At 54.3% G+C, this 20,989-nt stretch overlaps 1 protein-coding gene across 13 annotated transcripts in view; it reads right to left on the bottom strand.

Moving 5' to 3' along the window:
* Positions 1–209: 209 nt before the first annotated feature.
* Positions 210–20,989, bottom strand: part of MACF1 (microtubule actin crosslinking factor 1) — a 129,839-nt gene continuing 109,059 nt past the window's right edge. For 6 of the 13 annotated variants that reach the window (XM_065697621.1, XM_065697622.1, XM_065697619.1 and 3 more), the window contains 30 exons: positions 20,349–20,580; positions 19,398–19,624; positions 18,329–18,451; positions 18,122–18,223; positions 17,636–17,737; positions 17,365–17,538; positions 17,103–17,258; positions 16,752–16,949; positions 16,306–16,434; positions 15,815–15,988; positions 14,894–15,049; positions 14,566–14,772; positions 14,313–14,432; positions 13,915–14,084; positions 13,592–13,751; positions 12,769–12,963; positions 12,120–12,248; positions 11,896–12,039; positions 11,619–11,807; positions 11,175–11,292; positions 10,547–10,710; positions 9,267–9,429; positions 8,587–8,741; positions 8,285–8,359; positions 7,600–7,617; positions 5,459–5,576; positions 4,515–4,726; positions 3,865–3,975; positions 1,959–2,082; positions 210–604 (listed from right to left, as the gene is read on the bottom strand). In XM_065697621.1, coding sequence (XP_065553693.1) covers positions 348–604; positions 1,959–2,082; positions 3,865–3,975; positions 4,515–4,726; positions 5,459–5,576; positions 7,600–7,617; positions 8,285–8,359; positions 8,587–8,741; positions 9,267–9,429; positions 10,547–10,710; positions 11,175–11,292; positions 11,619–11,807; positions 11,896–12,039; positions 12,120–12,248; positions 12,769–12,963; positions 13,592–13,751; positions 13,915–14,084; positions 14,313–14,432; positions 14,566–14,772; positions 14,894–15,049; positions 15,815–15,988; positions 16,306–16,434; positions 16,752–16,949; positions 17,103–17,258; positions 17,365–17,538; positions 17,636–17,737; positions 18,122–18,223; positions 18,329–18,451; positions 19,398–19,624; positions 20,349–20,580 — 4,602 coding nt within the window. In that variant the 3' untranslated portion in view covers positions 210–347. The remainder of the gene's footprint in view (positions 605–1,958; positions 2,083–3,864; positions 3,976–4,514; positions 4,727–5,458; positions 5,577–7,599; positions 7,618–8,284; positions 8,360–8,586; positions 8,742–9,266; positions 9,430–10,546; positions 10,711–11,174; positions 11,293–11,618; positions 11,808–11,895; positions 12,040–12,119; positions 12,249–12,768; positions 12,964–13,591; positions 13,752–13,914; positions 14,085–14,312; positions 14,433–14,565; positions 14,773–14,893; positions 15,050–15,814; positions 15,989–16,305; positions 16,435–16,751; positions 16,950–17,102; positions 17,259–17,364; positions 17,539–17,635; positions 17,738–18,121; positions 18,224–18,328; positions 18,452–19,397; positions 19,625–20,348; positions 20,581–20,989) is intronic. The other 7 variants (XM_065697630.1, XM_065697626.1, XM_065697631.1 and 4 more) reach the window with 3 other exon arrangements.

Raw genomic sequence — 20,989 nt, forward strand, 5'->3', positions numbered from 1 at the left:
CCTCTTTCTCTCCCACATTTCAGGTTTTCAGCCCCCCCCCTTGCACCAGGGAGCGCCGAGAAGCAAGTTTTTATCTACATAAATATTCACATGAAAATAGTAACTTACAAAAAAAAGGAAAAAAAAAAAACCCAACAAAAAAAAACCAACAAAAAAAAAAAAACCACCCAACCCCCCCCCCCCAAAATAAGGCAGCTTCATAACACAACTTTCTTTTACACTTTTAACAATATAGTTTCTCCCATTTAGAATAAATATACATCCAATGTACGGAGCAGGGTTAAAAACTGGACACGGGTCGGGTTTTCTCTCTCTCTGTGTCTCGGCAGGGCTGCGGTACAGTATTATTATCTCTTGGGGCCCGGCGTTTTCGGGGTGGCAGTGGTGCTTTTCTTGGACATGGTGGGGATTTTGGAGGGCTTGGCGGCGGCGCGGCGCGATCCGCCCTGCCCGCCGGCCGCGCTGCTCTCCGAGGTGTCCGAGCACGCCGACTGCGTCTCCAGCACGTCCAAGTCGGAGGCGTCGCTCCCGCGGCGGCTGCTGGCCCGGCTCCCGGTGCGGCTCCCGGCGCGGCTCGTGGGGCGGCTCGCTGTCCTCTTGGGGTCTGCAAGGGCACAGCCGTGAGGAGGAGTCGTCCCCATCCCCATCCCCATCCCCATCCCAATCCCCATCTCCATCCCCATAACCATCCCCATCCCAATCCCCATCCCCATCCCCATCTCCGTCCCCATCCCCATATCCCTGTCCCTGTCCCCGTCCCCATCCCACCCAGCACCCCTGAAACACGGGGTTCAACATCAGCACCGATTCATTCCCAAGATTTAAGGAAGCAGCTGCCAAACTGCTGCAGCACAGAATCAGGGAATGGTTTGGATTGGAAAGGACCTCGTCCAGTTCCAATGCCCTTCCACTAGAGTGGGTTGCTCCCAGCCCCAGCCAACCTGGCCTTGAACACTGCCAGGGATGAAGCATTTATCACTTCTCTGGGCACCCTTTGCCAGCACCTCAGCACCCTCACAGTAAAGAACTTCTGCCTTATCTCTAACCTGAACTTCCCTGTTTCAGTTTGAACCCATCACCCCTTGCCCTATCCCTACATTCCCTCTCCAGCATCCTTGTAGCCCCCTTCAGACACTGGAAACTGCCCTGAGGTCTCCACGCAGCTTCTCTTCTCCAGGCTGAACAGCCCCAATGTTCTCAGCCTGGCTCCATACGGGAGGTGCTCCAGCCCCTGAGCATCCTCGTGGCCTCCTCTGCACTTGCTCCAACAGCTCCACGTCCTCATGTTGAGGACACCAGAACTTTATCTCCTATGGAATGCGTTTGGTTTTGATCCCTGCTGTACGAAGATGCAGATGGGCTGGAGAGGGTCTAGAAAAGGACCACAAAGACGGTCCAAGGGCTGGAAAGCCGTGTAGGAAAGGCTGAGAGAGCTGGGTCTGTTCAGCTTGGAGAAGAGAAGACTCACAGGAGGGCCTATCACCATGTTCCAGAATTTAAAGGGTGGCTACAAAGAGGACAGAGACTCCCTTTTGACAAGGGGTTCCATGGAAAAGACGCAGGGTGATGGGCACAGGTTACTCCTGGGGAGATTCTGGTTGGACACAAGAGGAAAACATTTCTCATTGAGAACAACCGGCCACTGGAACAATCTCCGCAGGGAAGTGCTGACATCCCAACACTGGGCACTGTTAAGGTTCAGCTGCACAGGGTGCTGGAAATGTAGTCTAGGTCATGCTGTGCCTAGAAAGGTTGGACCAGATGATCCTTGAGGTCCCTTCCGACCCTGGGATTCTAGGATCCTATGATCTCCTCTCCCAGGCAGGGACACAGTGGTGGGCATCAGCCTCCCCAGCTCCCTGCCAGCTCCCTAAATGTGAAATACCTTCTCTGCCAATCTTAGCAACCACATAGGAACAGCAGCAGCAGGAGCTCTGCAGCCCTTGCACCCAACTTACCTGCCCAACTGGTTTTGGCACCTGCGGAGATGGGCGAGGAGCTGTTACTGGTGTCCCCAGCCAGGGAGGTGCGGCTGGAGTGGAAGGTGGGTCGCTTCAGCTTGCTGCCCGCAGAGGGGGTCACCTTGGGAGGAAGCACACACACAACATCTCTTAGATGGCACTTGGGCCATGACGGGCCATGGTCACGGCCGAGGGCAGCACCTCGGCAAGAAGAACTCAACATTTAATGAACGCCCATCTTAATGGTCAAGGAGAACATGAGCTGTCGTTTCAGCAGTACTTAATGCAAAAGAGAAAAACCTGGATCCTGAAAATTTGGAGCTGCAGGCTAAGGCACAGCTATTTCCTGGAAAAATAATCAAAGCAAAAGCTGCAATCCCCCCGGGGGAGGACGGCATCATCTGGGCTCAAAAGCTCCACAAAGAGAACGTGAAATCTTGCAAAAATGGGTATTTTAGCACCTAAGCAGCTCAGGAGCATTTGGGAAGGTCAAATATAAGGCAGTGTCTTAAGAAACACATCCCACTGCAGAGATGCTGCATGATGCTGCAAGGTGGAGGGACGTTGCCCCAGCGCCCTGGGCAGGTCCGTGCACCCACCAAGGGCAGACAACTCTGGTGAGGCACCAACAATGGACAAGGGACACAAACCACAGCGGATCCACTCTGGCTACATCCTGAAACGGTGCTTTTTCCTGACCTTTAAGATGTTGCAAACGCAGATGGGAAAGCAGCAAACAGGCAGCTCTTCTCCCGCTGCTGCGGAAGGAAGCAAAGGGGAAGGTGCCAGCAGGACAAGGGCACCTGGACCTGGCTGGAAGGGGCAGCTCCAGTTTCTCTACACCAAGCAAAGCTCCAGGTTTGGGGCAGCACCACAGGGAAGCGACTGCCCGCGGTGTCCCGGAGCTTGGAGCAGCACCTTGCTCCAGCCCAGGGGCATTCCTGGATAGATGTACACCCATAGCAGAGGGCATTTCCCAATGAGCTTAAAGCACAACCGGAGAGTTTCCCCTTCATCCCCTGTGATTTTTGGGCAACCTGGAAACCTTGAAATGCCATGAAACTGGAGCTGCAGCAGGGGAGCGGGTGGTGGGAGAGGGGCAGCTGCAGTGAGCTCCCTGCGGATTAAAACCCATTAACACGTGATTTCACAGGTACCGTTATCATCACCAGAGACTTCAGTTCTCATCCTGGATCCTAGTTTACAACAGGCAGCAAGCAGGCAATGTAGGGAAATCAGGGAAGTGCCTGTCTGATGATTTAAAAGGATTCCTTTTCCTGCGTGAAAGCACCGCGGAGCGAGGCGCAGTTATCACCGCTCGGTGAATCCCTGGGATCAAGCCGGTTTTCCTCACCCCCGAAACACAAGGTCAAGGGAAGGAGCCCAAAGCCTCAAACCGAATTCCTCGTCCTGGGAGCACCGAGGCGGTGACAGCGCCGGACACACCGTACGTGTGCTTCAACACGGTGCTGAACACAAGCACTGGGTAAGCACGCAGCAGCGTGGTGCTGGGCATGCGCTGTGGCTGGTTCTCAGGTCTCAACTCGGCCGCCGCATTTCAGCTGTTGGAAGCCAAACCCTTCGGCTTTTTGATTGCCCTGCTACGATCATAATGCTTAAAAGCATTAATAATGATGGATTTTCAACGCACAAGGGGATCAGTGCGGCTCTCGTGGCTTGAAAGCACGTAAATGTGAATCACAGACCACTGTGCTTTATCCTAAGGGTGATGTTGGACTTGATCCGAGTTAGAAACCCATGAGAACTGCTCACAGTCCGCGCGGTAGCGGTGCCAACAAGCGCTGCTCTACCACAAGGAAAGCATTAAAACAGGCAGGGGAGCAGGAATTCTCCATGGGAGCAGCACGCCGGCCTGTCCTCGGGGCTGGAGACCATACTCTACCTCGGCGCTTGGGAGCTGGAAGTCGGAATAATCGAATCCCCTCAGGGGGGTGCTTGCTTTACTGTTTATCAACCAGGGTTTGTCATAACATCGAGAGAAGTGATGTGGAGTCTGTGAAATGGAAAATCCAAGGAGAGGGGGAGAGGTGGGGATGAGTGGAAAGGAAAAAAATAAAGGAATGGAAAAGTATCTGGAATGGGGGAAAACAGCACTAAAATGAAATGAGAACCAAACGGGAATACATAAATTAAAGGGGAAAAACCCAAAGAGACGATGAAATACAACATGCATGGGTGGATGATGTGGTGGGAACGGAGAGACCATGGGTGATGGCTTCTTCCTGTGTGGCAGCCAGGCACCACGGCTGTAGCTCAGCCCTGGGGACCAGGAGCCTTCAGCTGCACAGTGAGTGCTGGGGACCATCCTGCAGAGCCACGAGCGCCCAGCTTGGGCTGAGACCCTGTCCTGCACCATCCCACCCTCCATCCTGCTGCAGGCCAGGCACATCTTCTAGAGATCACAGTAACCACCGAGCCCTCAAGCCCCAACCTTCCTCTTCCTCCTCCATGCACCTCCTGCAGCTCCTCCTGCTGCCGGGTTTGGAGGTTTCTAGAGGAGAGGGAAGAGGAAGGCTTCACACGCGGACCCACCTTGGCTCCGCTGGCCGGGGTTGCGGGGGAGGATGGCATGGAAGCACAGCTGTGGTTGCTCTGGCTGGCACTGGAACTGGATCGTGTCGGGGAGGCGGCTCGGGAGGATGGTTTTGACCTTCGGCCTCGCGATCGGAACGGCGTCATTCCCTGGGAGGCCCCCTCTGGCAAGATGAATTTCTCTCGGAGCTCCAGGTTGGTCCGTCCTCGTGCTGGAAGGGGACAAAGGGGAGGAGACCTCAGGGTTTGTAAGGCACTAGAAGAAGACCCAGTACCATCAGCAGCTCTTGTTGCTGTATTTGAGGTGCATGGTCCTGTACAGCTCAGGGTTTCCAAGTAAGTTCCCTATGCCACTGCTCTAAAGGGATGACAGATGAACGGAGAAAACCTGTATTAGAAATAGGTCAGAGAGAAACCAAGTGGTTCAAGGTCACAGGAGAAATGTCTCCTTATTCACTAGGATGAGCCTGGACCATCCATACCCTGTGGCCACAGCCCAGTGCCTCAGTACCCTGGGTTCACTGATTCTGGGCTCGAGCATCTTCACCCCAGGGTGCCTCAGACCAGGATTTTACCATCTCCTGGCTTTGAACCTTCTGAATTCTTTCAGGTCACCTCTATGAAGCTCACTCCATCACTCAGAGTCACACGTACGCACCGACTGCTTCAAAGCTGAGACCCCCAGCACACAATGCAGCAACACTCACCAGGGTCTTAAAACAAGAACTACATCCCTTCCCTTTTCCTCTTCCGAAGACCTCCGGGCAGATACTGTCGCAGCATCACCAAACCTTTTGATTTTACGCTCTGTGGATGTGTTTTCTCCAGCTCTCTCCTGCTATTTGGATACCCCAGACCGGCACCATCCACTCATTCAATCACAGCAGACAAGTTCTCCAACTACTGGGCGAGAAGGGTGGTGTAAAACCCAGGAGCTGCCTTACCTCTGCAAGGATCATTCTTGACCAGGAATTCATCCAGGGCCATCCATCCTCCCCCGACGCGGACCATGACCGTGCTCCGCAGGATACGGACCAGCCGCAGCTGCTGGGAATCGCCGAACTGTGGAGCCAAGGAAGAGTTCAGACAAAGGGGACACGACAGGGGAGACCCGGCCCCTTCCCACCGCGGGCTGCTCCACATCCTGGCAATGATCTACTGAGGAATTTCAGGTTTCTCCAGACAGGTTCTTCTGGAGGAAGCGCAGGCTAGCACCAATTCACAGAGTTCTGCTGCTGCGCGGCTTTAAGATGATGCAGCTCCCCAAATCCTTTAGTTTTAAAGCTGGAAAGGGAATTTTTTTAGAGCAGCGAATGAGGTTTTGGAATTTGGTCTTTGGATGGGACTTTTCCAGCCAGAATTGTAGTTGCTTTTGACTGTGAAGGAAATAAGAGGCTGGCAATGCAATGCCCCTCCTGGTGCAGCCCACGTGGAACAGAGCCGGAGGGTCCAGCTCACTGATGCCAGTGCATCAGTGAGGCAAAGCAGAGCTGCACCGCTCAGCCAGGAACCTCTTCTCATCAAGTCTGAAGCCCAAGGATTTCACTGAGCCTCAGACTTGACCCCAGCAGCCAGAAAGCCCCTGCCGCAGAGTTCACCCCGTGAGGATGTTCTGGTGAGCGCGGAGCGATGGGAATCCAGGCAGGAATCCCGCAGCAATGTCGGTTAGTGATTGCGATGTTCATTAGTGATTTTAAACACCTGCAATCTCAACCGAGTGCACCCTCACTTAGAAGCATGTGTCTGTTTTACAAAGCTCCCCTGAATCTCCTGGACAGCCAAGCCCAGGCTCCTGGTTGCCCTCGGCACCAGTGCTGATGTGGGACACCGGGAGCCTGGCTCGGATGCAGCAGCTCTGCAGCCAGGTCTACAGTGCATCTGCTGTGATGAGAGGATGGGGGAATCCCCTGAAATCAAGAACCACCTTCAGGATGATTAAAACCAAGAGAAAAATAGCAGCAACATTTCCCCTGGGTGGATAAGAATGGAAAACCCAGGAGACTGAATGAAAACAGAGAGTGCAAAGCCACTGGGGTGGGTCAGAGGGGCAGGAGGGAAGAGCATCTCCTCCCACAGCGACATGGGACTCTGGACCATGCACTGCTGGGTCTCCCTGCTCCAGGGCCCTACTGAAACAGGCTCATTGTGAAAGAGCGGTCACAGCCACGCCTGGCAGAGCCGCAGTGCCCTGGGCACGAGGAGGGCAGGGAGCTGCCTTCCCACTCTCTGGGCTCTGTGTAAGGTGTCCTTCAAGAGCTTGTTCTGCACCAGGGACAAGTCAATTCTCATTTCCTCTGCCACATTGACCTTTTGCTTCAGTTGCTGTTGAAAAGGTTTCTATAAATCACCGCCTAAATGACAGCCAGAGCTCCCTTGGATCCAGCTGCTCTGCCACCCAAGTTTGTTCCTTTTTGGACATGCTTTTGGTAGGGCACCATCACCCTACATGAAAAATGTGCTCTTCCATTCGAGTGGCACATGCTAACGGCACGTGATGCTCCAGTCCCATTAAAGAAAGGACTCTGCCCCCTGAGCCAGCCAGCACTCACGCTGCCCCGCTCGCCACAGCTCATGACATGATGGGGATACATGCAGGTTTTGTGAGCCTTGCTCCAGTTAGGAGTTACTCAGGAGGTGTAGCGGGATGAGGGTTTAGTTATCGTTACCTACAGGACTAAAGGGGAGGATTCAGTGCTCTCATTCCATGGTGACTGGGATCCAAACCCACCCAGAGCCTGGTACAGACCTCATCATGCAGGCAGGTGCTCCTCACACAGGGTGCTGTGATTTGCCACTGCTTCCCATCAGCACCCCCAACGTATATGAGAAAGGAGCCACAGAGAGGAAATCTCTCTCCACTTTTGGCAAATCCTGCTGTTCCCATTGAATTTTCCCCTTTTTTTTCTGCCCAATGCAGTCTTTTTTCCAGGTGGCCCTCCCAGCCCAGGCACTCCCCTGTACCAGGCTCTGCTGAGCAGCGCTCACAGATCACATCCTCCCACAGCAACAAAGGACAGGACACACAGAGCTACGTTTGTTAACAAAACTCAGGAGGTGAGAGGCAGCATCACAAGGCAAACTGTACCTGATTGCCGAGGAAGAACTACGGAGGGAGGGGAGATGGCGGGGGGGGGGGGGGGGGGAGGAAAATTGAGAGGGAAAGGAGGGGAAAGAAAAACAAGAAAAACATTTAATGGGATTAACAGTGCAATAACCATGAGAACTGTTAACTGCAGGTAGTTAGAGATCCATGGGGTTTATGCTATTTGGGTGGAGGGTGGGAGCTCGGGGAGCCTGGTGCAGGCAGGGGGTGAGCGCTGCGGCTCCACTCCTCCCGGCCGGAGCATCGGCCCCGCAACCAGGAACAGGGCAGGACCCAGCTTGCCAGCTCTGTCACCGGTTCACCTCGGTGAACGATCCCAACCGTAAACAGCGAGCTCGGCACAAAGAGATTCTTTAAGGGAATTATCCTCCCTTCGTCGGGAGCAAGCTAAGAAAAACACAGCGGAAGGCACACTCATCCACACGGAACACTTCAAGGGCGGCTGCGGGCGCAGTGAATGCAGCGTTTCACAGGGACGGCTGCCCCAGAACAGGGACACTTTTATGCTCTCCCGGTTCAGGGAACGCCCTGGGGCCGAGGACGGCGCTGGGCAAACACGGCCCAGCCACCTCTGTTGGGAGCTGGAGGACGAGGTGCCCGGCACCCAGCCGCTGATCCCCCTGCCCTGGGTGGAATGGGGAGCAGGATTGAGCCCCCTCTGCCTTACCCGGTATTTGTTCTCGCCGATCTGCTCCACTTGGAATCTCTTGGCACACTTGCACTGGGCCACTTGCCTGGTGACCTGCCATGGCCAACAGAGAGATGTGAGGGACGAGGATTTTGGGAGTCTCCCGGATAAAACACAGACCTAAGCAGCCTTTCCTTCAAAACCATGGTGGGTTCTGTCAGAACCAGCTGATTATTTTGGCTCAGCACCTCCATAATCCTTTTTTCCCCACTTCTTTTTGTCTTCTCCACAGCCTGAACTACCCCAACACCCCTGAGGACCCATCTCTTCCGGTGCTTTACCTCATCTTCAATCTTGTCAGCATCAGTGGTGGGGCGGTAGGCATCCTTGTTGGGATGGAGAGCAGCCACAAACTCATAGTAATCGATGTAGCCATCACCATCACGGTCAAAGATATCAGCCACCGCTGTCATCTCCAGCTTCGTCGTGGGGAATTCTGGAAGGAGAGAGAAATGAGCAACTGACACAGGAACATCATTCATCAGAATTGAAGATGTCAGAGCATGGTCAGCATAGAATCACAGAATGGTTTGGGTTGGAAAGGATCTTAAAGTCCCAACCCCGTGCCACGGGCAGGGACCCCTTCCACTGGAGCAGCTTGCTCCAAGCCCCTGTGTCCAACCTGTTCTTGAGCACTGCCAGGGATGGGGCAGCCACAGCTTCTCTGGGCACCCTGTGCCAGCGCCTCAGCACCCTCACAGGGAAGAGCTTCTGCCTAAGAGCTCATCTCAGTTTCCCCTTGGGCAGCTTAAAGCCATTCCCCTTGGCCTGTCCCTACAGGCCCTTGTCCAAAGCCCCTCTCCAGGTTTCTTCTTGGCCCTTTAGACACTGGAGCTGCCCTAAGGTCTCCCCGTAGCCTTTTCTCCAGGCTGAACTCAGTTTCTTCAGCATCTCAGTCCTTGAGCAGGGACAACTTTGTCACACGGAGGTGGCCATTTCCGAGCTCATTTCAGGCACTTACTGGAGGCCAGGATTCCATCGATAAACTCCTGCCGGGTGATCTTCCCATCCTGATCCTTGTCGATGCGCCGGAAGAAGTCCATGACGCGGGATTTCTTGTGGTTCATCCAGCGCATGTACTTCTTCCGCCAGACGTCGAAGTCGAAGTTTGCAAACTCCTTCAACTGGAAGCAAACCCATGAGAGTCAGGGGGAGGAAATCCCCAAGGAAGCAGCACCCCCGGCTCTACAGCACCCTCAAACACCAGCCTCCAGCTGAGCCTGTGTCGAGCTCCTGGCGCTAAAGCAGCCTCCCACCCTCCTGGAAGGTTCATCTGGGTTTATCCAGATGAGGGGACCACTCAAATTGACTTTCCAGACAGAAGGACACACAGCGTAGCCAACAGCCACCACGTGGATTGCGCACCATGGACCCATGGACATGGGATGCAGCATCCCCCACGCTCGTATACGTACACATAGGCGGAGATATCAGCTACTTGCACACAGACACACACACCCCCCCCGTCTTTGCTTGGGAAGTTGGGGATGATGCCCCCCCAGGCTCTGCCCGGGAAGAATACTCATTGTTGGCATCATTTTGGGCACGTTGCTCCCTTTTCCCTTTCCCTCTAAGCAGCAAAGAAGGGATCTCTTGCTCATCTTCCAGGTAAGACAGTGGCTGGGGCACAGCTCAGCTCTACAAACCCCATCCCTGTGGCTCTGCCACTGGCCTCAGCTGAGCCACTCGCCCTCCAGTTTAAACCAACACCCTTTTTATCCCCCCCGAAAGGGCTCCCATCACCCACCCCCTAGCTCAAGCAGTTCACAACAAGGTAATGCCACCGGTTTTAAGCATTTTCTTTTTCCTCTCAACATTCTCGGGAGTCCAAAGCAACAAAGAAAAAACATTAATACGCATAAACTGAACTGACCTACAGCAAAAGCAACAGAAAACAAAAACACTCACTTCTGGGCATAGCTGCTTTGTTAAGCATAAATAAAAACAAAAATGACATTAGATGTTTGGAAAAGATAGAGACAGTAATTGTTAAAACTAAGCACTAGTACAGGCCTGGCTGTCGTTACAGATACCGACTGCAGGGGCACAAAGCAGTTCATTAATGGGCAGTTCATTACAGAAGGTAGTTTTCAGCCTTAATATTGCAGGCAGATCGTCAGGCAGGCAGCAGAAGCTGCCTGCAAGAGTGGGCAACTCAAGAGGCAGCACTAACGTGAAATACTCCTCAGCAACCCACAGCACTGCTCCCTTCCCCATCCCCGAGCAGCCGGGGGCTGTTACCTCCTCCAGCCTGTCCAGGGCATCGTTGAGCTTCCGCTGCCGCTCCAGCGCCAGCAGCCAGACCTGCTGCCAGCGGGCTGAGAGCTGGTTTATCCGGGGGTTCTTTGTTTCCGACTGGGAGATAATGGGCATGCTGGGGGGGGCGGCCTGATTCAAGGATTTTCCTGGAAGAAAAGGGAGAAAAGGAATTGTTTGAGGTGGTGGTGATGGGTTTCAGCAAGTCTGAGTGGTCCTTGCTGGCTGCTCTCTAAAGGGAGGCAGTGTCCCCGAGTAGGAGGACATGGTGATGGATGGCTCTACGCCCAGCCTCCCCAGCGCTCCCTCTGCGCTTGGGAATTCACATTGGACTCCAGCTTCAAGAAACAACATCAAAAAAGACCCAAAACCTCATCTCAAAGCAGCTGCAGAGAAAGGGAAGAGCAGCGACAGCACAAGCTCCACAAGCCCCAGCACAGGGGTTTTGGCCAGTGCCACCTGGATTTTCCCCTCCTAACAAGTTTCAGCCGCCTTCCTGGTGCCTGTCTAGGCAGGATGCCTCGTTAATTGATAATCAAAGTTAATTAGTTCCCTATGCATTTCATTTCCTCCCATCATAGCACATTTCACCGTGGATCAAGCGGGGACATACTGTTGCTGCGGGACTTCTCAATGAAAGGCCCGTGGGGGGGCTCAGTAGCTTTCCTCTTGTATGTCTTCGTCACCCGGTCCACGTCTGGCTGTTTCCGTGTCATCTCCTCCATAAAGGACTGTGAAAATACAGAAGGGACAAGAAAACCTTTGCAGTTTTGAGACGGTTTTGGTCTCCTCTTGCTCCAGGTCCTTGCTGGGACATGGCAAGGCCACAGAGGAGAGGTAAGCTTGTGGTCAAGCTATTGCACAGCGCCGGTTTGGATCTGCAGATGCTGGAGCTCATCCCCTGGGCTGGCTTTGCTCTCAGGTGACAGCTCTGGTTGGGTCACCTCCTGCTTTAAGAGGGACTTCCAAGAGAGGTCGATGCCTCTCCCATGGAGGGGCAGGAAACCCGCTTCCTGCCCCAATCCCAAGTGCCCCCCGTGTTCGGCACTGGGCTCACCTGGTGTTCGGAGATGAGGGCTTTGACCTGGTCAATATTTTGTGGCATGGGCTCCTGGTCCCGCTGGATCAGAGTTGTCTCAGCCCACTGGATCCAAGCCAGGAGCTCTTCCAGAAGCTCTGCATTCGCCACCAGCTCAGAAAGTGCAGACTCCAGCCTCTGCTGGTGCTGCTTTGCCCATGTGAGAACCTGTTGGGAGCACAGGGATGAGCATCAGCCCAGCTCTGGGCAGGAACCCCTGCAGCCATCCCTCACCAACAAGCCCCGGTGCACTCACCTCCTCGAACCTGGCTCGGATGATGGTGATCCAGTGTTTGATGGTGGTGATGCAGTCGGGATGGCAGGCGGCCAGGATGACCTCCCCCATGCCCACGGCCGCATTCACATCCACTCGCTTCTCCTCCACCTTCTTCATGAACTCCTGAAAGGCCCAAGTCAATGATTTAGCAACATCCTCCCCCATCAGCTTAGCCCAGGGTGAGTTCCAGAGCTCCCTGGTACCTTGTGTGCGTCGATGAGGGACTGCAGCGCCTCGGCATCATCGGGAAGCGCTCCTCGGAAGCGCAGGGATTGCTCTGCCTCCGAGAGCCACTCCAGCAGCATGTGCACGGCCGTCCGGAACTCCTCTGCCTGCAGCGACAAAAGCAAAGGCATCAGGTCTCCTCCTCCTGCAACGCTGCTCAAATCCCTGCTGGGAGCTGGGGAGACAAAAGGGCTGAGAGGGACTTGGCAAACAAATTAAAAGAGGGGAAAAAAGTCCTGTCTGCTGGCCTGGCTTTGTGCAGCACCAGCAGATGGGTCCTGCAGTGGCTGAAGAATCCCCTTTAGCTCCAAAGCAGGTCTCTCTCTTGCACTGGACATCAGCAAACCCCCAGTCTGATCACAGCTCTATTCCTGCTGCGCACATCAGTGCGATCTTTTCATTCTCCCTTTTCAAATCAACCTTTATTGGCTCTTCTTTGGGGTAAAGAGTAAGTAAATACCTGACAGCAACCCGCGGCTTTGCAGCTCTCACTGCTAACAGCTGCAGGGCTGGGCTGTCCTGCTCAGCCAGGAGATCAGGCACGGGGCAAAACCTCTTCTCTGAGGCTCAAAGCTGGAGCCCAGCAAAGCTCTCCGAGAGCATTTCCAGCCATAGGCTTCTGCTCACCTGCTTCAAGGCCTGTTCCAGGCGGGTCTGCTTGGACACGGACAGCTTGCACACCGTGTCCCACCGGTTGCTCAGCTCCTGCAGCTGCACCTTCACCCAGGTCGTGTCGTCGCGGCTGTTCTCGATGAGCTCCCGGCCGGAGCGCTTCAGAACCTGCACCGTGCCCGTGCGCTTCCCCAGCTCCTTCTGGAAGACCTGCAGGGACAGGGGCGGAAGCTGAGCAGGGCTGGTCAGTCCCAGCGGGTTGTTTCATAGGGAAGGAGTGAATGGAATGAGTTTGGAACACGGTTCTGCACCCACATCAGGGATCCAACCCAACCTGGTGTGATGGGAGGGCAGGCAGAAAGCCAGGCAGAACAGGCAGCTCCTGAGCACGTTTTGGTGTAGGTACAACAACTTTACACCCTGGTAGAAGCAGTCGTGACCTGGAGCAGGCAAGTTCCAGGCCCTGCAACACAGTGGCTGCCTTGAACAGAGCCCTGTCTAGGGAAGGCAGTGTACAAGCTGATCCAAACCCAGGAGCACCAGTCTCCAAGACATGCTGGAGAGAACTGCCAAGACCAAAGTTTACACAGGACTATAAATCCAGCCACCTTTTCAAACTAAACCTTCAACAGATCTGACTAGCAGCACCTCGGAAGAATGGAGCCCCAGCTCCCGTACCCTTCCCAGTAATGGAAAAGCTTCTTCCCACTTGTTTTGTCCTCCTTGTCCACTGCAGCAAAGCAAAGCAGCTCTGCAGCAAAGCTGCTCTCTTCTTTGGCTCTTGGGGAAGACAAACCCATCTCGTGTCTCAGAGCAGAGCCGGAAACGACACTCTCACCTTGTGAGCATCCATCAGGTTCATGACCAGATCCAGGTCACCGTGGACAGGTTGGTCTTCAGCTAACTGGGGTTCCACCTTGTAGAGCCAGTCCACCAGGGCCTGCAGAGCATCCATGAACTGGCCGGAGAACAAGAGGGCTTCTTCCAGCTTGTGCTGCCTGAAAAGCAACATCCCCATGAACTTCCATGAGCAAAGTCACCTCCTTTTGTCATGTTCCAGTGACCTCCTCCAGCCACCGCAGGAAATGTGCCCGGTCGGTGCGTTTATCCACTGCCATGGCCCAACCAGTGCTGTTGGTACAAGGCTGGGGCTGGACTCACCTTTCCACAGATTTGCCACACACTGTGTCCCATTTATCCCGGACTTCTCCCAGTAAATTGTCCAACTTTTGAGTGTCATCTGCAAGCAACGCTTTTTCTTTGAGGGCTCTGCCCGTTCTGATGGTGGTGTCGTAGACGGGCTGCTTCCCCCCCAGCGTCTTCTGGAACTCCTGGGAACCAGAGAGAAAACAAAGGTGCTTCAGGAAGCCTGGCCCTGGCTCTCTGAGGATACGTGGTGCTGGTGAAGACCCCCACAGGAACGTTTTCCATGGCAGAGGTAAGCACGGACATTCCTTCCCCCTGCCCTCACAGCAGAGGAGATGTTGTCCTGCTCCCCTCCCACCAAAGCACCCTTTCACCCAGCGTTCAGCACCGGTTTTGCTTTGGCAAAACTCTACCTTGTGTTTGGAAAGCTGGAGCTTGATTTTGTCAGGATCATTGGAAATCTCCAGCTCTGAGTCCAGGTGATTCTCTGCATCCTCCAGCCAATCGATCAGTTTCTTCCAAGCTTCATGGAACTGCAAAGAAACAGGAGCCAGTCTGAAACTTAACACTGGTGTTGTCCCAAAGTCCCCTTCTGGTCCTGGGACCTCCTGCCCTCCAAGGCTGGATATACCCCAGGCTCTGTCACACCCCCCCCATGTTTCTCACCTGCTTAGCTCGCTTCCTGGCATCATCAAGAGCCCGTCCCCGCTCCACTGAGCGCTGGACGACCTTCTCCCAGCGGGACTGGACGCTCACCAGCAGGTTCTTGATCAACACCACATCCTGCTTCTGACTGAGGAACTTCAACTGGTTCCCAGTTTGATCCAGCTCGATGATCTGATCCCGGTGAGCATTCACCTCATTGGCAAACACCTGCGAACGGCAAAATGTGCCCTGTGTAAGGGGAGCCGTGCCTGCCAGCAGGGCAGGTGAGGAGCCACCCTTGCTCCCTCCTGCATCCCTGGGAGCCCTTGGGTGCTCGGGGCACCGGTACCTTGTGCTCATCGATCTGGGCCAGCACAGCGCTGAGGATGAGGCTGGCCGGGGGCGCGATGTTCAGGCTCTGCTCGGCCAGCGTGAGCCAATTGATGAAGTCCTGGAGGGAATTCTGGAAGTCTGTGGCCAGGGCCAGCGCCTCCTCCAGCTTCGCCTGCAGCAGCGGGAAGGGGAAAAGGGAAGGGGAAGAAAAGACAACGCGGAGGGTGAGAGCTCCCGATGCGCGGCTTCGCAGACAGAGGCAGCCTTTGTGTCCCTGCTGGAACGTCCCTCTAAAGGGACCTCCTCGCCTCAGCCGGGGACACGGCTTCTTTACCGCGGGGAGGGGGTTTTGGTGAAAGCCAACGCTTCCTTTCCAAACAAGAACGGCCTCTGAAAGGGGAGACCTTCATCAGCACCCGAGCAGCTGCGTCACCCTCAGCTTCCTGAGCGCGGCATCGCCATGGGAGCGCGGCTCAATGAGGTGGATGGTGTTTCAAGGGCAGCAGCTGCAGCACCACACATTTATCCTGGGCTAAGACCACTGTGTCCCCTGTTTCATCTCATCGCCAGCCAAAAGCCTCGGATGGAGGCAGCCCACAGGAGGACTCCGCCTGCTGTCTTGTGGGGGACCAACAAAGCCTTTCAGAGCGGGAGGTTTCTTCCCACTTCTCCTCTCTATTAACCCACAGCTCAATTTACCCTCATTTTCTGTGGGATTTAACCGACTCTGATGACTGTCTAGAAGAAACACTGACAGTCTGACGCTCAGGCAGCACAAACTCAATCTGAACAACACAGAAAGGTTTCCAAAGGAAACCCCAGCCTCCTCTCCTGCCCTGACCAGCTCCATCCCTCCCAGGACAACAGCAGCAAAGCAGGGAGCAACCCCTGCCACACCAGCTCATGGGGTGAGGGCGGGCATCTCCCCCAACACTACCTTTCTCTCCTCCATCTTGGTGCTGACCAGGCACCACTTCTGCTCCAGCAGCGCTACGCTCTGCTCCGTCTTTGAGCCCGAGCCCGAGTCGTCGCGGTTCAGCAGCATCAGTCGCCCCTTGGCCAGCAGCTGGCTGTAGGTGTCCTCCTTGGCTTTGAGCTGGCTGTAGAGCTCCTGCAAGGGAGGCAGCACCGAGGTGTTAGACAAGGGAAGAGCTTGGAGAGGGGCCACGGCTGGCTGCAAGGCAGGGTGCTGAGAAAACGAGGCTCAGGGCAGGCAGTGAATGACAGCAGTGCGTCACTCTGAGCAGAGGAAGGTGGTTAAAGCACCACGGCACCTGTAATAGGCATCAAGTGCAAAATTATCGGCTCAAAGAGACCAGAAAAGCACTTTCCTTCCCATCAGATACAGAAGGGAGACGTTTCGATGCTGATATTTGACAGGAGCTTGCTGAACTAAAAGCATTAAAAAAGTCTCTCCTAGGAAATTACCATGTGGGCATTGAGCTGTTCCCGGGCAGTTTCTGGCAGCCCTCCTGTGGGTTTGGATGCCGACAATTGGCTCTCCATCCTCGTTAGCCACAGGAGGAAGTCTTCAATCTCACCATGGAAACCCTGGGCCTGTTCAGGAACACAGAATCAGGATCAGATGACATCAGCCACCATTGATCATGCGCCAGGGTTAACACTGCGTTTGCTTCAGAACCAGATAAAGAGGCAGAGCTGGAGGCACCAGGGTGGGAGATAAACGGGACACCCTTCAGCACGTGTGCCTGGTCCCTGCCCTGCTTCAGAACCCTCCAGGACTAAGATTTAGGCGAAAAACTTGCCATGAAAAGGTTCCCAACATCTCTCTAAGTCTTTCCCCCTTTATTTCCTCCCCAAAGCAAAGTGGGAAGCAGCCCCAATCCACTGCACATGGGAAGACCCCCCCTGACCTGCTGGAGCGTGGACTGGAGCTGCTGCTCCCGCTCCTCCGTCTTCTGCAGCACCGATTCCCAGCAGGAGTTGAGCTTCTCCAGGCGGCTCCGCAGGCTGCTGGCATCATCCCCTGCGCTCGACTCCAGCAGCTCGTTGCCTGCTTTGTTCACAGTCTCCACCGTCGCCTGGTGGGCCAGGACATCGTTCTTCAGCACCTACAAGAGATGGGGTGGGCAAACGCTGGGACACCTCTAAACCAGCTTGTTAATTCCTGCCCGCTCTCATGGGCTTGAGCCAACTCAAACCAGGAGAAAGCAAACCCTGCAACAGAACAGACTGAAGGTGTACCTGGAGGGGGGGGTACTCACATGGTGCTTCGCAAGTTCAACCTCGATGACTTTTGGGTCTCCGTTGATGGGTTTCTGAGCATCAAGAAGCTCTTCAGTGTGGGTCAGCCAGGCCATGAGCTCAGCCAATGCCTGCTGGAACTGCCCAAGTGCCAGGAGAGCGGCTTCTAACTTATGCTGGGCAAGGACAGGGATGGAAAAGGAGAGGTTAAGCGGTGAGGGAGGAGGAGCATCTCCGTGAGTTTCAGCCCCACACCTACAAGTGCCCAAATCTTCTCTCTACCTGTCTGTGAGCAATCTTCTCGCCCAAATTCTCCCAGAGATGTTTCAGCTCTGTCAGTGGTTCCTTTATGATGTCTCTGTCTGTCTCATCTGTAGCTTTTTTTAGCATCAGCTCACCTTGGTGATTAAGCTTTTCCATCTCAATCTGCTGCTGGTAAACCTCCATTTTAAACTCCTGCCAAAACAAGCAGGACAAAAACCAGATCATAAAGAATCCCTGGAGCGCGAGCGCGGTGATGCAAAGCTGGCACCAGAGAACCGGTCCCACGTACCTTCATCTCGTTCATCTGCTCCTTCACCGTGTTGAGGTCAGTGCCCACAGGAGACATGTTGCAGAGTTTGATCACGGCGTTATCCAGCCAGTCAAACATGGCCTGGAAGGAGCAAAGGCATCGTTAGCAAAGGGAATGGCAACACGGGCTCCTCCTGCGGCTGCTGCCTCCGTCACCCTGCAACCACAGAACTTGTCTTTCAGGGCAGAGACGCCTGCTTGGATTTGCAAGCTCTTTCCTTCTCCAGCTTCCAGCAAAAGGCTCATCCTACTGCTTCGTGCAGAAATGAAGTCACATTTGGGGAGCCGAATACAACCAAATATCAGCTCTTCCATGGAGCTGATTGCTGAGCTCAGGCTCTACCAGAGGCTCCAAACACTTGCCCAGGAGATGTTTTCTGCTTTGCATGAGTGCAAATCCCAGTACAACTCCAGGGAGAGGATTCACGAAGCCTACCCATGCCACACAACCAGCCCTGCCTCTTACCTGAAGCGTGTCTTGGTATTGCACCGCTGATTGCATGGCTTCCTCAAGCTTCTCAAGCCTCTCCTTCCACGTTTTGTTTAGATTCTCCCACGCGTTGTTCATCTGTGGAACACAAAATTGCCCACAAAACGCATTAGGCTCTTCCACCGGAGCTCCTGCTTGCTCCTACCTGATGTTACCTGCAGGAGAGGCTGCTGGTTCTCCTACCTCATCGATGCTCTTTTTCACTTCTGGCTTCTCAGTCTCACCACAGGCAAAAATTAAGTCGGTTCCAAGGAGTCGGATGAACTCCAGCTCTTCGTGCAAGCCGTCCGTCTCCTCCTTGATGGTCTGCACGGGACGCAGTGACAAAAGAAACATGTTTAGGGTTAAATGCTCTTCCAAAATCACCCTGTGATAAGGCATGGGCAGTCCTTCCAGCTCTGGTGTCCTGTGCCCTGGCTGACAGCCCCGATGTCACACCCCGGGATGGGGTTACACAGCGAGATGATGCTGTCCTGCTCGCTGGCATCACCACCAACGACCTGCTCCCAGCGATGCTGCTGTGTGCAGGGGTTGGGGGAACTCAAATAAGAACAACTGCATTTAGCTTGACACGTGCCTGGACTGCCTGGCTGAGGGTGTTGTTTGCAAGAGACATCCTGTTTACAGGAGTATTCTGTCAATATCGGAATTAGTTTTGTGACTCAAAAGCTGCAAAGCAAAGCCAGAACGGTTCTAAAAGGAGAACAGCAAGGACAAACTTAGCAAAGCATAAAGAAGGCTCTGCTGCCCGAGGTCTGAGTCAAATCCACCTGAAGTGCATTTCACCACAAACAAGACACAGATCCAAGCCCATCCAGCTTTACACTTATCGCTGGTCTAACCGAAATCTAAACACACACTTCCCACGCCAGGCAGCACTTGGGGAGATGCCTTCAGCTCTGACTGGGAGCAGACCCGTGCAAACCGCCACGTCACTCGAAACAAGTGGGCACACGAGTCTGACCACACGCTTGATAAGCTTCCTAAACCAGGAGCAGATAAAGTGATTTAGACATCATTTCCTTGTCTGGAACAGGGGGTGGTGGTGGGCAGGGATATGTGAAACACACTTCTGCTTTTTGCCTTGCAGTTCCAACTCGCAATGGGAAGAGCATGTCATAATCCGACTGCCTGCCTACAAAACTGTTTTACAACCACTTCTGGCCGCGCTCGTACCTAAGGCCTGTCCCCATTTAGCTTACAAGCTGGGTGCAGACAAGCTCCAGACACGGTACAGAACCATGGTCCTCACCTCTGCCGCTTCAACCTGCTGCTTGATGATGGAGGGGTCAATGCCTGGGCTCTCCAGGTCATGAACGATGTCCTGCGTGTCTTTGATGGTGGTCAGGAGAGCTGCCATGTCGTACCAGAACTTCTCTGCAAGCTCCAGGACATCAAGGAACTTCATTTCACGTTCCTCTGCCCGAGCTTTGATGTCTTCCCAGAAGAAGACCATCTGATCCAACTTATCCTGGATTACTGAGGAAGGGAATGAAAACATTCAGTGGAGGAGGAAATCGTTTTACAACTCAAGAGCATTTTGCAAACGCTTTCCATGTAAAATAGCCGAAAGAATATTCAATGGGAACTAGAGGTGACCAGAACTATTAGAGCATTTACTCTGAGAACCAAGGGATGTGAGAAACTCCAGCTTGCAGGAATAAAGCCTTTATTTATGTGCAGGCAAGCTCAGGGCAAATTTGCCCACACACTCTCTTCCAGTGAACCTCTGTTCTGGCCACCTCTAGCATGAAGTCTACGCTCCCTTGGTCCATGAGCTGGCTTTTGAGCTGCCAAAAAAGGTGCCAATTAGTGCCAATGCTGTTGACAGGTCTTTTTGTGCTGGGGATGCTCTCTCCCTCCATTAGATGCTGAATCAACACCAGCAAAGCATTTCACAGGGGCCACCAGTCATTGCCACAAGAGACCAGCTCAGGGGGAGGGCTCAGCTCAGCTGAGCTGAAACCTCTGCCTGAGAAGCCGCAAATGCTTCTTTCTCCCCTGTCTGCTCCAGATGGAAGCAGGCATCAGACATCTCCATACAGAGGATGCATCCTTCCTCCTAAGGCCAGGAGACCCTCTGAAATACACCCCATGGACACCAAAGCCCCCCAAACAGCGACAGAGACATAGTTTGGGTAGGAGAAGCTGGGCACAGTTACCAGCCCAGCCAGCACCTCCTGTTTAATGCACCCAGAGATACCTTTTGCTGCCAGGTCCTTGTCTGCTCCCTGCGAGCGGCCGATCAGCTCTTCCCCGCGGCGTTTCAGCGCCTCGAAGGAGGGCTGCAGCTTCTCCAGCTCCACACCGGCACTTTTGTTCTCGCTGATGCACTCCCGGATCTTCTCCACCTCGGCGGGGATGAGCGGGGGCATCCGCAGGCGGGAGGAGAGGGCTTCCAGCGTCTCCAGCATGGGCTCGATCTTGTCATGGAACTGGAGAAGAACAAGTCCATTAGGGAGGGCGAGATGAGATGAAGCAACGCTGCCTCGCTCCCTGCGTGTGCGACAGCCCCAGCGGCCTCTTGGAGAGGACAAACATTGCCTGCAATAGCAATGAGACCTGGAGCCTCCTGTTCATGCCTGCCCCGGCTCTCCTCTGCTGCCAACAGCCCCGGGCTGCCCCAGCTCAAACCACACATAAGCCACAGCCTCACAGAGCCAGCACAGGCAACTGTGAACCAAACACAGCAGCGATTTATCACCAGATTCACCCCTTCAAAACCTCCCATTTTTGGCTGCTGCAGATGGGCAGCGTGGTAACAAAAGCCAGTCCCGGTTGTTTGAGCATCTCTGCAGAGATGCTGCCGGAAAAGCACCGTGTCTGGCGCTGATGGAATCTCCA

This window comes from Lathamus discolor, chromosome 18 (assembly GCF_037157495.1).
Source record: "Lathamus discolor isolate bLatDis1 chromosome 18, bLatDis1.hap1, whole genome shotgun sequence".
Classification (NCBI taxonomy): Eukaryota; Metazoa; Chordata; class Aves; order Psittaciformes; family Psittacidae; genus Lathamus; species Lathamus discolor.